The sequence below is a fragment of the Pogona vitticeps genome, chromosome 2 (genome assembly GCF_051106095.1).
Source record: "Pogona vitticeps strain Pit_001003342236 chromosome 2, PviZW2.1, whole genome shotgun sequence".
In the NCBI taxonomy this organism is placed as follows: Eukaryota; Metazoa; Chordata; class Lepidosauria; order Squamata; family Agamidae; genus Pogona; species Pogona vitticeps.
In genome coordinates, this window is record NC_135784.1 from 82,987,520 (window position 1) to 83,003,937 (window position 16,418).

General features: G+C 43.0%; 2 protein-coding genes across 9 annotated transcripts in view; both read right to left on the reverse strand.

Annotated features, from left to right (window-relative positions):
• SEMA3F (semaphorin 3F) overlaps positions 1-16,418 on the reverse strand; it is a 158,449-nt gene that overhangs the window by 104,549 nt on the left and 37,482 nt on the right. The gene's annotated exons all lie outside the window — the stretch shown is intronic.
• On the reverse strand, positions 3,315-8,508 carry LOC144586761 (uncharacterized). Of its 2 annotated transcripts, none has more exons than XR_013541781.1 (2): positions 3,501-8,508; positions 3,315-3,465 (listed from the first exon to the last, which is right to left on the reverse strand). XR_013541781.1 is itself a non-coding variant. In XM_078385505.1 (2 exons), exon 2 carries the CDS (start codon positions 7,549-7,551, stop codon positions 4,006-4,008), a length of 3,546 nt encoding a protein of 1,181 aa, XP_078241631.1. In that variant the 5' UTR covers positions 7,552-8,234; positions 8,270-8,508; the 3' UTR covers positions 3,315-4,005. The 2 variants fall into 2 exon arrangements, 1 of the variants encoding a protein (XP_078241631.1); XM_078385505.1 differs by having other exon boundaries at positions 3,315-8,234; positions 8,270-8,508.

Below are 16,418 nucleotides of genomic sequence, written 5' to 3' on the forward strand. Positions count from 1 at the left end.
GAATTTCACCTAGAGGTTTTAAGACACAAAACCAGTTATCTCGATATATAGCAAAAGACATCTCTTATTTTGCTTATCGAACTGTCTACATCTGTGTTACTTATCATATCCTTATCGAATGTGTTAGCTGATCGTATCCAGATTGAACTCCGAGGGCTGTTTCTGACCTTCTGCTCCATGGCAGAAATGAAGCATTAAGTATATACTCCTTCTATGCATCTAATAAGCTGGCTTCAGGCAATACACAAAAACCCATGCTGCAGAGCCCTTATACTTTCTTAAACATTTATTTTATGTTGGGATGGTTTAGAGTGAGCAGGTAAAGGATGGCCACTTACTGCTGCTGCTTTCCCACCTAAAAATTCCATTCTCCTGAAACAAGCTTTAAAACATTAAAATAACAATCTGGCTTGGGGCTTACTATCCTACATTTACACATAATCTCTAATTAGTAATAAAGAAACCTGAGTTATAACATTTATCTTTACATCCCTGCCAGAGTTGTAACTAGCAATTTTGGCATCTGGGGCTTTGCTGTTCTATAGGTTATACTCAGGATGTTTGAGAGTGGCATATGTGGAGTGAAGATGGAGGAATGGGGAGCAAAACCCAGATCTGAGCACATGCCAGGCACACTGGATCTATGTGAAGTCCACCTGTTCCATGTTTCCTTCTGTACTAGCTAGAGACAGTGAACACTCTTGGGGCTGGCAGTTGCATGCTCCCCACCAGTCAACACCAGCACATGAGTTGCCTTTCAGCATTGTGTTCTTTGACTTAAGGGGCAGTGGCAGCTTAGTCTGGTTTCTCTACTTCAGGCAGCAAAATATCTTGGGCACACCTGCAAATTCATTTCACACATAACATTTTTTTTCTCCCCAAGATCTCTCTTGATACTTACAAAGAATCAAACATAATCTTATAGGACCATTACAGGTGTAGCTCCAGGGCCTGTAAGGTAAAGAAAGGTTGCTTTGCATCACTCTGCAAAACCCATCTACATAGCACAAATCCTTGTTTTGTACAAGTCCTGAACAACAGTTAAGGCTTAAAAGATAGCATTCCAGTAATATGTATTCGCGAAGGCTTTCACGGCTGGGATCTAATGGTTGTTCTGGGTTTTTCGGGCTCTTTGGCCATGTTCTGAAGGTTGTTCTTCCTGACGTTTCACCAGTCTCTGTGGCCGGCATCTTCAGAGGACAGCACTCAAGATGCCGGCCACAGAGACTGGCGAAACGTCAGGAAGAACAACCTTCAGAACACGGCCAAAGAGCCCAAAAAACGCAGAACAACCAGTCCAGTAATACTTTGGAGTTTTTCATGGAGGCATAGGGAAAATCTGTTATGAGTAGACATCCAACATCAAACAAATTAGAATCCAACACAAGAACCCTATCCCAGCCTTAAAGTTGTATGGGATTAGGTCTTTCTCACTACATTAAACAAACACCCCATACCCTTTACCATTTCTTTACAGAAGAGGTGGGCAAGCTCCAGAGGTTAATTTTTACTCCACTGATCCTCCACAGGTTACAACAGCCTCCAAAATGTACATCCAATTCTTGTTTCGTGACCTGTCCCCTACTTTTTAACATTTGGGGGGGGGGGAATGAGGTACATGTTTTGAAACAGAGACGATGCTTTCAAATACTTCTTTCTTTTTTGGCTGGAAGTGTACATATGTGGGTTATAGTACAAAATCCCAGATAGGCACTATATCCAGGAACAGCCAAAATTATGCAAAACACAGTCTATCCACACATAAAGAACTGCTGGATAGTTCAGTCGTTTAGGTATCTGGCTGCACAGCCCGAGGTTGGGAGTTTGATTCCTCACAGTGCCTCCTGGACAGGAGCTGAACTCCATGATCCATAGGGTCCCTCTCAGCTCTGTACTTCCAAAATACAGCAGTCAGATTGCTGACTGGGCCTGGTTACAGGGATCACACAATCCCCCTGTTACAGCAGCTCCACTGGTTGTTGTTAAGTTGTTGTTTAGTCGTTCAGTCATGTCCGACTCTTTGTGACCCCATGGACCAGAGCACGACAGGCCCTCCTGTCTTCCACTGCCTCCCGGAGTTTGGTCAAGTTCACGTTGGTAGCTTCGATGACACTGTCCAACCATCTCATCCTCTGTCGTCCCCTTCTCCTCTTGCCTTCACACTTTCACACATCAGGGTCTTTTGCAGAGAGTCTTCTCTTCTCATGAGATGGCCAAAGTACTGAAGCCTCAGCTTCAGGATCTGTCCTTCCAGTGAGCACTCAGGGTTGATTTAAATGGTCCTTAACAGCTTCAAAGTATGACTACTATCTCTGCAGAGACCCATCAGATTGCAGCTGTTTGACCTTCTTAGCTCTCACAGAACCATTGATGAGATGGCAATCTCATGTCTGGACTATATCACTTCAGAGAGACATCATAAAATGGAACACTCTTTAATACCAAAATAAAACAAAATAAAAATTAAAAACACCGCAGCACACACACAAAGAACATTCTATGTCAAGAAGGAAATCTACATTTCTCTTAGACATGATAATTTTCTATAGATGACGGCTTCCTTATTTTCTGTGGACATGCACTGACTAACACAACCTGAAGAAAATAAATAAATGGAGAAAAGAAGTCCAGGAAAGAGAATAACCTATTAGTGGAAGCATCTGGCAGACTGTCTAGAGCAGTGGTTCCCAACCTCTGGCAGTTCTTGGACTACAACTCCCAGAAAACTCTGGCCAGCACAGCCATTGGTTAAGGCTTCTGAGAGTTTTAGACCAAGAACATCTGGGGACCCAAGGTTGGGAACCACTGATCCAGAGTCTCAACATCTCAAAGCTGCTGCATCCAGAGTCAGAACAACTGTAATACTGTCCAACTTCAGCTAGAAGAGGAACAAGAGTGCAATCCAGATAACACCTTTATCATGTATCTGCTGTTTGGGAGGATGAGAACTATGTCATGGATGAACCAACAGGGCACAGTCCCTCTCAGAGCTCAGGGAAGTCACTTCCTGGATTACAAATTCCAGCATCAGCAACTGCCTAAGAGGTCAGTGGTAGTCACAGACCAGAGAGAGCAATTTATCTCTCTGTGCTCTGGCTCCATTAGGAAAAGGACAGGGAAAGGAGGTTGTCCTGAAGGCAGAGTTGTTGTTGGTTTTTTAGTAAATTAAATGGGATGTTCAAGTCCCAATACTAACCTAATTTGTCCTGTCCCTAGAAGCAAGTGTGACAAACCCAGACCTACTGGGATATGCCACACGTTAACTAAGCTGCCACCAACCATTCCCTATAAGAAGTCACACAGACCAGGGATGGATTTTTAACAAATAAAGGAATAAGGTTTATTTAAACAACACACAGGGAAAATAAAATGATCAGGTGAATAAGATACAGTAACGTGGCTTAGTCTCAATCATACATACACACAGTTTGGTTCACACAGAACACTTAACTTGAAGCACAGACCCTGAACCTATCAGTTCTGGCTAACCATACAGACACCTGAACCTATCAGGTTGGTACTGACTGACACACAGTAGTACCCTGTCTGACACACAGACTCCCACTCAAGCTTCTTCTCTCAGCTCTTCTCCAGCTTCTCCTAACTTCTCCACACAAACTCCACATATATATACAGTACAGCCCCTCCTCCTGATGTCCCGCCTTCCACTCCCCATAGGATGGAACTTTCCCTCCAAACCCATGACAGACAGGTAACATCAGTGCTGTATGTAACACCTCCCCTCTTTATAAGTTGTTTTGTAGGGGGAAAGCTAAGGTGCTTTTCTCCAAAAAACAACCTGGACCCAAAACAAACAAAAACAGTTATATAATAACATACAATACCATACTTACTTATACTTACACTCTATTAGGCATTTAAACATTTACCATTTACAATACATCAAGTTACCTTTATTCATACAAACCAACATGTTTAATAAACAGACACATTTGACTTTTTGTCATCAAAATATATACATAGTCCATGTTTCTTTCGCCGTCTTCATTCTTCAGGTCTTCTTGACAAGGCGTCAGCAACACAGTTCACTGACCCTCTGACCACCTTCACTTCAAAGTCATAGTCTTGCAGGTTTAAAGCCCACCTCATAAGTTTACTATTGTGGGTTTTCATTGTCTTTAACCATTGCAGTGGTGAATGGTCAGTGCACAGAACAAAATGTCTTCCCCAGATGTAAGGCTTGGCCTTCTGGATCGCGTAGACTATGGCCAGGCACTCCTTCTCCACGGTTGCCAAATGTCTCTCACCTTTCTGGAGTTTCCTACTCAGGTAGGACACTGGATGCTGGTCACCATTCTCATCCTCCTGGCAAAGAACTGCTCCTACCCCGCTGTTAGACGCATCGGTGTAGATGATGAACTCCCGGTCGAAGTCTGGAGCACGCAGCACTGGATAGTTGATGAGCGCCTGCTTCAACCTCTGGAACGCCGCCTCACAGTCGCTGGTCCACGGGATGCGGTCATCAGTCTTCTTCCTCGTCAGATCGGTCAGCGGAGCCGCAATCTCGCTAAACCTCGGGATGAACTTTCTGTAGTAGCCCACCAACCCAAGAAATGATTTGACTTTTCTCTTGGTGTTGGGTCTGGGCCAATCACGAACTGCTTCTATCTTGGCCTCGAGGGGTTTTATCACTCCTCCCCCTACTATGTGACCCAAGTATTTTATTTCTGGGCTACCCAGCTGCAGTTTGTCCTCTTTGCAGGGCCTAAGCCAAAGCACTTCCTCCCCTGGGTTAAAGTGCCTCTCCCTGGCTTTGTGGTCATACCATGTTTTCTGTCTGACCTTCTGAGCTTGCAGGTTTTCTGCTGCCAGCTCTAGGTTTCTCTTTAGGTCATTCATCAAGGTGTCTATGTATGTCACAACGTCTTGTGGGTCATCCTGGGTGATCTGCTCCCAATTTTGTTTGATCAAATCAAGGGGCCCTTTCACCCTTCTCCCAAATAAAAGTTCAAACGGACTGAACCCGGTACTGGCTTGTGGCACTGATCGATAAGCAAACAAAAGGGATTGCAGCTTCTGGTCCCAATTGTTTGGATTCTCTGCCAAGTAAGCCCTAATCATGCGCATCAGAGTCCCATTGAACTTCTCAGTTAACCCATTACTTTCAGGGTGATAGGCAGTGGTTTCCTTGTGCTTAATTCCACAGATTTGCCATAAGCGTTTCATGAGCTTCGATGTGAACGATGCGCCCAAATCTGTGATTATTTCTGAGGCAAATCCCATCCTGGACATATACCCCACCAAGGCATCTGCCACTGTGTTAGTTTCAATGTTAGTCAAGGGAATGGCTTCGGGGTACCTCGTGGCATGGTCCACAATGGTGAGAATGAACCTGTTCCCCCTCTTTGTGGCCTTGGGCAAAGGTCCCACAATATCCACCCCTATGCATTTGAACGGAGTGTCAATCACAGGCAAAGGGCACAACTTTGCTTTGGTCCTGTCACGATTATTCCCCTGCCGCTGACACACATAACATTTTTTACAGAACTCCCTGATCTGCTTCCCTATGTCAGGCCAGTAAAAATTCTGTGTGATTCTCTGCTGTGTCTTGTTCACCCCTAAGTGCGCAGCAAACATGTCAGAGTGCCCCCTTTGTAAGATCATGGGGCGATACTTTTCAGGTACCACTAGCTGACTTCGGATCCCATCTCCCCCTTTTGAGATATTCCTCAGGGTCTCTCTATACAAAATCCCCTTTTTCTCTAGAAATCTCACTGGGGTTTCAGGTGTTAGCTGGGCGTCAGTCACTTGTTCAAAACACTTTTGGAGAGTGGCGTCTGCCTTTTGCTCTTGGCCAAATCGGCTGTCTGTGGTTAAGGTTTCCACCACAGCTTCTGAACTCCCCTCTGCTTCCGTCTCTGGCTCATCATTATCCCCCTGAACTGTCCCCGTGGTGGCTTGTGAACGTGTAATCACTAGCACCCGTTTCACATGTTCAGCCAGGTCATTTCCCACGAGCACGGCTGCTGGCAGAGTCGATGAAATCGCTAGCCGCCAAACTCCCCTCCAGCCTTGAAAGTTCACAGGTACCTCCGCTACTGGCAGTGAGATCACCTGCCCCTCAATCCCTGCCACCTTCATGCTCTCATTTGGGATTATATATTCCCTAGGAATAATATCTGGATGGCACAGGGTCACCTGGGAACAAGTGTCCCTCAACCCCCGATACTGATGGTCAAGTATTCCTACGTCCACCCCTGCTGTTTCAAACAACTGAGAATCTGTTCTCACGAGCAAGCAGCGCTTGACCTCCACAAGAGGACCATTTTCCTCAGCCTGATCAGCAGATGTAACTGTTCCAGATTGAGTAGCCATGGCAACAGGCTCCCTCAGTGACAAGGAGCTTTGCTCTTTCTGGACACAGAACACAGCTTTTGGCTTGGTTCCACTCGAATCCTGAGGCACAATTCCTTTTAGCTGCTTTAATTTCTCACACTCTGAGATTAGATGGCCCTTTCCCTGACAGAAATAACATTTTCTGCTATATTTTGAGTCTTTCTCATCTTGTCTTGGTTTTCCCTCCAAAATCTGAAGTCTTGGTTTCATGTCTGAGGGCTTCCCTTCCCCATGGGCCCCTCCCCCTTGCTGGCTTTTCCCTGGTCCCTGACAGTACTTGCTGTAGGTTTCTTTAGGTTTCCCCATCGATTTCCCCTCACCCAAGGGCTTTCTTATTTGGGAAATAAAATCTGCGATCTCGGCTGCTTCTGCCACAGATTTCGGTTTCCTTTCCCTCACCTGGAATTTCAGTTCCCCATGCAGGACTGAATAGAACTGTTCCAGCGCTATCAAGTCTTTGAGCTGCTGAAAGGTCTCTGTCCCCTCCTGAGATAGCCATTTCTCTAGCAGCCTCACCAATTGGGCCCCCACTTGGGTAAAAGTCTGCTCTGGTTTCTTTGTGAGGGACCTGAATCTTTGCCTCAGCTGTTCCGCATTTATCCCATGTCTGGCAAACACCAGTTTTTTAAACTCTGCAAAATCTTTCATCAGTTCCTCTGGCATCTCTGCATAGACTTCTGCAAGGCTGCCACTGATTAAAGATCGCATGATGGTCATCTTCTCAGTTTCCCTTACTGAGAAGTCCACAAACGCTCTTTCCACTAGGGAAAAGAACACCTCAGGGCAATCTCCCTTGTGGTATACAGGGAATTTCTTCAGGTCAGTCTTAGACAATTGGCCCCCCTCAGAATCCCTATTGTTATTATTGTTCTGATTCATCAGTTCCAATTTTCGTAACTCAAACGCCATCCTTTCTTTTTCCAGAGCAATTTTCTCTCTCTCCCTCTCCATTTCCATTCTCTGTCTCTCTAATCTTTCTTCTTTTTCAAATTGCCTTTGTTTCTCTCTTTCCCTTTCCTCCATTTCCCTCACCCTCAGTTCATGCTGTTGGGCTATAAGCATTTTCCTGAGTTCTGGGTTCTGTTCTCCCATGCTGTCACCCTGCACTGAGCCAAATTCATCCTCAGAACCTTGGTCAACCTGGGGGTCTTTCACTTCACCCATTTCTGCCATTTGGCTTCGAGTCAAGGGCATAATCCCCCCCCCAGAACAGGCTGCTTTCAAAAGTCAAGCCTCAAAATAAAGCGACCACTTTTTTTTCTTTCTTTTGCCTCAGAACCAGCTTTCTATAGATTGCTGCTGTTCTTCAGCACTAACTTGCAACAGTTGCGAGCCAGAGTCTACCCCCCTCTGCTAGGCCTCTCAGCAGGCAGGCTAGATCACTGCTACTACACAGTTTTGCCTCAGCTTTTTTCCCGCCAAAACCGGTTGCCTCAGAGCTCCCTAATCTAGTCTCCCCAGTTGGCACGTTCTTCCACTAGCGCACCTCCCCGTGAGGTACGCCTAGAAGATTACCTACGTGCCCTCAGATTGTCCCTGACTAGACCCCCCTTTGCTCTGGGCACACTTGCCAAGGCTTTGCCGGACCACTGGACAACTGGACCAGTCGTATCCCACACGCTGGACACCAATCAATGTGACAAACCCAGACCTACTGGGATATGCCACACGTTAACTAAGCTGCCACCAACCATTCCCTATAAGAAGTCACACAGACCAGGGATGGATTTTTAACAAATAAAGGAATAAGGTTTATTTAAACAACACACAGGGAAAATAAAATGATCAGGTGAATAAGATACAGTAACGTGGCTTAGTCTCAATCATACATACACACAGTTTGGTTCACACAGAACACTTAACTTGAAGCACAGACCCTGAACCTATCAGTTCTGGCTAACCATACAGACACCTGAACCTATCAGGTTGGTACTGACTGACACACAGTAGTACCCTGTCTGACACACAGACTCCCACTCAAGCTTCTTCTCTCAGCTCTTCTCCAGCTTCTCCTAACTTCTCCACACAAACTCCACATATATATACAGTACAGCCCCTCCTCCTGATGTCCCGCCTTCCACTCCCCATAGGATGGAACTTTCCCTCCAAACCCATGACAGACAGGTAACATCAGTGCTGTATGTAACAGCAAGGTTCGTAGACAGTCTAGTCACAGTTACCTGCAAAGATTATTATTAGGCATCAGTGTCCAGTACACATATTGTAGATACTATAGAAAGGAATAACATACATGCCCCTTAGGCAGGGCCATAATTGAAAAATGTCACGATGCTTCAAAATGCTTTAAAACTGTGCAGCTTCCCAGAAAAATCCTTGCTCTGGTTCTTGTACATATTGTCATAATAAGGCAGTCACTCCATATATTTTTACATGGACCATAGTCTAAAACACACTCTGCTTTTGATCATGCGTACATTGGGAAACAAATCACTTTGCAATATAACAATTTAGACATGTTACAAAATTAGTACCTTGGCTATTTTCCAAAATCAATCCACCATCTCTACAGGAACATCATGTGTTGTTAGAAAATAGATGGAACATCAAATCCTATTAATTTGGGGTTACTGACTCAAAAAACTGTTGGTAACACAAAGAGTTATCAAAATCATGCATGCATGCATGCATGCATGCATTCATTCATTCATTCATTCATTCATACATTCATACATACATACATACATACATACATACATTATATTTTATTGTGTAATTTGTATAAAAAGCTAATCACATCCCAACTAAAATTGAAACTTAGAAAGAATACTTCACTACATTACAGTTCATAGGATCCTGCACCCAGCTGAACCAGTAGCCATTCTAGCTGGGAGATTCTGGAAATGGTAGTTGAGAAAAATAATTTCTCCAGCCTGCTGAAAATATATCAAAAAAGAAAATATTCATCTATTTGTAAAGCAGCTAATTTCACAATATGGCTGTGTCACTTACACAACTGCCTGCTAGGAGTAAGTTGATACTTCTTTTTGACTCTGGAAAGTGATGGTTCATTCTGACATTGTTATTTTCCCTTATTTTTTGTGCATTTTGTTGCTGTGCAACCGTAGGCTTCCCTGCAAGAAATGTGCATTCATTCAGCTTTACCACAAGAAGGCAATATACATAATAGCTCCCTGGCAGTGGATTGATCAACCCAGAAAGGTGGTAGGCTGGACTGTATTGGAGGCTTCTAAACAGTTCAGGATGGCCATCTGTTAGAGATGCATTAGCAGCGGATTTTCTGCTTTGCCAGGGGGTCCTTCCCGGATCAATAAGTCTACAGCTCTATTTGGCTTCAGAAAAATGCCATTAACATCACTACAAGCAAAATACACATACTTTACTTCTTCTTTCAACCACCTTCCTGGTGGTTTTACTACTACAAGCACACTGCTTGCATTGATATCCACTACAGTACTAGAAATTATAACCATTTCGTAGAAGCTTCTTGTTTACAGTTCTTCAGACAAATGTCCCATAAACAAACAGAGATGAACTCAGCAAAGACTTGGCTTTGTCCCTAGGAGAAGACTGCCTTACTTATTCTTTGCTGACAGCAAACTACTCTATACACCTCCTACCCACACAGTGAACTTTCAAAGATTAAGGTCTTTTGATACAATGAGTGGTGGCATCAGAAATCAAGGAGCAGTGAACAACCAGGGACATTTATACTCCATTATTCTGACACAAGTATGCTTGTTATTTAGTCTAAATCAGTTAGTCATTTCATTGAACTAAGCTATCCCATGAGACCCGTTGTTATTATCACATGATAGCGGGCATGAAATACTGATGAACTTCTGGGGAGAGGCATCACATGACAGTCAGGAAACCTCAGCAAACACTTGGATTTCCATTAGGCAACTGAGAGAAGGCTGCGCTAATGTCTGCTTGGGCATCCACCTGGGGAAGATGGTGGCTACAGGGCTGGGAAAGCAATTGTGTGTTCCTTGCATAAGGTTACATGCCACAAATAGTCTTGGTCAATCATAAATTGCCTGTGCCCTAGCGAAACGAAGAGCAGGTGTGTTACAACCCTGTGTCTGAAGACTCTAAAGCTTAAGGCATGTAGGGGATGCCAAGAATGCAGCATATAAAGAAAGCCTGATTGGTCCTTCTTCAAGAATGAACTCATGCTAATTAATTTAGGCTTATGCAGATGTCCAGTGTGTAGAAATGCCTGGAAGAAGGGGAAACTTCTTGCAAGTTCTCATCTACAAAGAAATGAGACATGATATTCAAAGACGGAGGGTGTACAGGAACCTATGTTATACATGTACGGTATATAAATCCTGGTGTCAACAGGAACTAGAATATATGGAGGTCAAGGGATATAACCAATGGGTGTGAAGCTACCTTCCATGCATTAATATTTACATACAATGAACATACAGGGTTTGTGTCCATCCTATATATTACCCCTTTCTCTCATACACACTACTTTCTTCATCTCCTTCCCATTTTATTGTCTATTGTTGCTTTAAATTGAGCAAGCCACACTGAAAGTCTTTTAAGTTCTTGCAAATTAATGAATATGTAGACTATGATACAATGTGGTATATAAAGCAGCTGATACCTAGGATATATGCAGAGATCCATATAGCACAAAATAGAAATAATTTAAAAACGACAACATATTGAATTTTGTAATTATATTGTATCATGTATACTATACTCTAAAGCAGGGACTGGATTTCAGTTTCAACAAGCTTAGAGTTGGGGCAAACAATCCTTGGGCTTATGAATTTCAAATATGAGTAGCTATACTATTTGTGGAGAGAAAGCCATGTTACTATCCCCTGCCTTCTTTGATGGGAGTAATATAAAAGGAAAACAAAATGTTGTGGATTAAACTTACACTAGCCAAGATGGAATGAAAAATTCCAGTGATTAAAGCAAGGAGGAAAAGTATTTACTCTTATCAGATCTAATAATTTCCATTCCTCTTTGACAAAGGGGGAGGGTCCCAGCTCTTAGGATTGTAGACAGGTGAAGTCCACAGCCAAGGTGAAAGTTTCTACGTGTTTACTTTTTGTACACGTTTTATTCCATAGCTCAGTAAATACAACGAAATCACTACAAATAAATTATTTCTGATATGATAGATAAGACACTGTGTATATATACCAGCCATAATACCCGTGTGTGGAAGTAATTAGTGACTGGAAATTTACGCCTCTTTGCAACACCAATGGCTTAACTAAAGTACACAGGATGACTGTAATGTTAATGAAGAATAACTTGCCCCTTCCATGGTGTAACTAGAAGTTTTAGTTACTTTCATAGTTATGAGGTGTGCCTCATTAAATAGAGGAGGGGAATGTAGAAACATGAAATGGTTCAGGTTTGCGCTAGTAACTCTGTTGTGGGCATAGGCAATGAGGTGGAGAAGACAGATTTTCATTCACCACAGGTTAGCATCTAGTAGAATTCAGATTTTTAAAAAGCAACTAGAAGAACTATAAGAACTGCTTTATGCCATTAGAAGGCAGACTTACTTTCAAATACTGTAGCTGCAGTTGTAACAGTAAGTAACTATTTTACTGGATTTACAGTGACTCTAACCGGGTTTTCAAGATAAGTGAAATATTTAAGGAGTGTTTTTACCAGTTCCACATCCTCAGCTTCCATGGCTGAGTCGGGGTTTGAACCCAGGCATCCAGAGTCTTAGCCAGTCACTCTATCCATTACACACTTATTTATAAAAAGTAACTTCCCATGCACAGTACAATACTTTTCAAAATATGTTGCTTGGAAAAAAAAATATCTCACCTTTTGGTTTTGCGTCATATATCATGTCCAACAATAAAACCCTTAAGGACCTAAGACTGGTGGAACATCATGCTGTATTCCTACCCTAAGATGGGGGGGGGGGGGCACCTCCACCTACTGTGTCTTCCAACATCAAGCAAAGGCAAGGTTTAGGAAACCCACGCTGTGACAAAGAGAAAGGACCATGCTGTGGGGTTGTCTCTTTCCACATTTAGCTCATTTGTTGTTATTGGTTTGATCAAAGTGCCATGCAGGGTTAAGATACAAAAGCTGAATTGCTGATTTGTTTGAACCTTGCTTCCTATCCCTTGATGGGCTATTTATGATGTAATTAAGCTAATTACAAGTAATGAGAGTCCCTTTGGCCTTGTGCCAAGCTCTTTTCCTATTTAACTAATTCACAGGTGGTAGGAAAACCAAAGGAACCATTTGGGATGAAATGATTCTTTGCTCTCAAGTGTCTCTGAGTGGAAACCACTTCTTATTCAAATAAGTGGAGCACTTTGGTGTGTGATCACCCAACACCCTCAAGGAAATTCAGAACAAATCAAGTCAGAGGTTGATTTTGAATCACAGCAGGCGCCAGCAGCTTGTCATGCTTGAGAAAAAAAGGGGGGGAGCTCTTTACTGGGTCTCTTAAGTGTTTAACACTTCTTTTCCCCCAAAGAATGTTTCGGATAAAATTCATGGCTGGTATTTTCATACATATGGAAAGAGAAATTAAGAGGAAAACACAGGACAAAATTCTGCTAGAGAAATTACAATCTAAAGATGCAAACACTACTTCAAGTAGGTTTGTGGCTCTAATTCATTTTTGCCAGAAACTTGAGATCCTAGTGCATAAGACAAACACTTGGAGTTAAACAATTCTGAGTCCAGGAATTTTTGAAATACCTAACTGAAGAGAGCTGACATTTCTTCTGTTCAAAAATCTACACCTCCAACTCTCCAGCTATGCTGCTTGGGGATTTTTGAGAGTTAGACTCCGGGAACACAAATATGCATGGCTCTAGTTACTCCACTGTTTCTTCAGACCTGCAGCATAATTCAGCATGCATATGTGTGTGTGTGTGTGAGGGTGGTCAGTTCGTTGTTGCTGCGGTTGTTAAATAACTGGATGTCTGAAATCTTTGGTGATACACAGTTGCTTAAATGCTGGTCTACCTTTTCGCCACACCTAATCTAGGTTTACTGGCCAGTCTCCAACAGTGTACAATATCCATCAGAATTGGGAATTTCCTCTCCCTCCCCTTCCTCTACTGCTAAAGACACCCACAGCACTCAAAATCCATAGCACTCAAAATCTGCTCCAAAATATTTCTCAGCCTCCACCCCTAGGCCAGGTCTTTGGGGTACACTGGAGGCGGAATAAGAAAGACAGGACAGAAGCAACAGGAATCCCATGTTACTACATAAATGGATCCCTTATCTCTTCCTCATCTTCACCTATGAAATATTAAGTGATCCAGAGCAAAGCTCATTACTCTTCAATGAAGTCCATCCTCCTCAACAATTTGAATGAACCTTGTTTGTCTGTAAAGGCAATCCTTTCAAAGAATACAGTGGACCCTCGACTTACGGACGGCTCGACTTACAGACTTTTCAAGTTACAGACTTCTCTGGCCACAAAATTTAGGTTTGACTTGCAGCCAGAGAATCGACCTACAGACCAGAAAAAAAAACCCAAAATGGAACAAAAATGGAACAAAAATGGCCGGTTATGGGATTAATCTGTTTTCAATGCATTGTAGTTCAATGGAGACTTGACCTACAGACTTTTCGACCTGCAGCCACCGTTCCAATATGGATTAATTCCGTAAGTAGAGGGCCCACTGTAATAACCTCATAATACAATGTCACGAAACCAACCATCACCACTGACATCTTATTACTATCATGGGTACAATTAACAGATCTACTAGAGAAGTGGTCCCCAACCTTGGGCCTCCAGATGTTCTTGGACTACAACTCCCAGAAGCCTTCACTACCACCTCTGCTGGCCAGGATTTCTGGGAGTTGAAGTCCAAGTACATCTGGAGACCCAAGGTTGGGGACCACTGTACTAAAGCATGGAAAATAACCATGGAGGTGAACTATGGAAGTGGAATTGTGTCCCAATGTTCCCCCAGTAGGATCCACTGTCTACAGACAGCTTAAATGCATAAAATAAAAGGTCCCTCTGTTTGGGTCTAATTTGTTTCTTGTTCATCTGTTTTCAAAAATAAATAAACAAATATTGCATTTGAGGATGCTTTAGATATCTTAGGAATTTAACAACATACATGCCAGTCCTATTTTAGAAAACAACAACAGTTCATCCACACTTTACTATCCAAACTGGCCTTGATTAATGCTCCAGTTTTTAGTTTCTTCATGTGAAGGTTTGAACCTCATTAATCAAGCACTAATCTTCCAACACTGTTCCTCTACTATTATTTGAATAAATGTATTTTATGCTGGTCATTGTTGTCCCCCTATCTCCTGTCTCTCTTATTATCAGCGCCTTTTTTCTTCTAAAAATTGTGGGCTGATTATGCGCATATTTACTCATTCACCATTGACACATTGCTAATTTCTGCAGGGTAGGAATGAGGAGGGGGACTGTTTTTAGCTTTGTTAATCCCTGCCACTTCACTATCTCATGGAGACATGTCAGTATTTTCCCCAACACTTTTTCAAAATTGCAGTCTCCATAGTGGTTGTCTGCTTTTGCAGAGGGACACACTGCTGTCTGTCTTCTTCACACAACTCTTCAAAAGGAAAGAGTAGATTTACACCCACAACCCCAACAGGAGGGAAGTGTGTACTGCGAATATGTAGTACACAGTACAGAAACAAAGCAGTCAACCCAAGTAGAAGCACAATGAAGTTAATGTGGTCATTAATACTGTAAGCATAACATGACAACAAAGTGTATTCCTTGATTCATCACTGAGCCAGGATGCCTAGGTTTCAGCAGAGGCTAAAAAATTTTGCACAGTTAAAACTGGTGTACCAGCTGAACCCACTCCTACTAATGTCTGACTTAACTAAGTAAACACATGCCTTAGTTACCGGTAAATCTTCTTTAAATTACCATTATGCCCTCTACATGGGACTGCCTTTGAAGATGGCTTGGAAACTTCAGATGGTTCAATATGTTACAGCCAAACTGCTTACTAGAGCTGGTTGCAAGGACCAGATTACTCTCTTGTTACAACAGCTTCACTTGTGCCTATTGCCAGGCCCAATTCAAAGTGTAGGTTATGACCTATAAAGCCATATGCAGCTTAGGTTCAGATTATATGGAGGATTGTATCTCCCCATACAATCCTGCCTACTTGGCCTCAGTATTTGCAATCTTCAGGGGAAGGCTTTCTCTTAGTCCCATCACCATCTCAAGCATACAGTGGTGCCTCGACTTACGACCATAATCCATTCCAGAAGATGGACATGACTCGAAATGGTCGTAAATCGAAGCACCATTTCCTATAGGAATGCACTGAAATGCAATTAATCCGTTCCGGCTGAAGAAACAAATCACACACACACACACCCAAAAAATATCACTGCAAGACTCATTGGAAACGCAACTTCCAGTCGAACGGGGGGGGAGAAAAGCAATCAAGTGTGCAAGACCCATTGGAAATGCACAGAAAACAAACAGAGCAGATCTGAAATGTACAGAGAACAAAGGGGGCAGGTCAGAAATGCAAAGAAAACAAAGGAAAAAGCAAGGGAAGCATTCAGGACCCATCAGAAATGAAAACCCCCCAAAAAGCAACCAAACCCCCCAAGACCCATCAGAAACAGGGGGGGGAACCAAAAAAAACCCCCAAGACCCATCACAGCACAGAAACATAACCCCCCAGTTTATAACCACACTGCAAAACCACCCAGAAAAGTTTTTAAAAAGCAGAAAACAGCACCTTACCTTACCAGGCAGCCTGAAGCCTCCATGCAAACACAAACACACGCTCACTCAGAAGCAGAAGGAGGCAGTCCCAAGCCTCCTCTGATGCACACTCTCTAACTGCTGGGGCAAAAGATCTACAAAGAAGCCACCTACAGTTATAAATTTGTCACCACCTACAGTTATAAAATTGTATTTCCTGCCTTTTTCCCCTGCCTTTTTCTGTTCGTAACTGGAAGCTCCGGTCAGAAGTAGAAGCAAAATTTTGCGGCCGGAGCTGGTTATAACTCGCAATGGTTGTAAGTAGGGATGTTCGTAACTCAAGTTACCACTGTGTCTGGTGAGCATCCAGGAGAGACTATTTTTGGTGGCTGTT

Coding starts and splice junctions, on each gene's coding strand:
- LOC144586761 (XM_078385505.1), bottom strand. CDS start 7,551: ATGCCCTTGACTCGAAGCCAAATGGCAGAAATGGGTGAAGTGAAAGAC.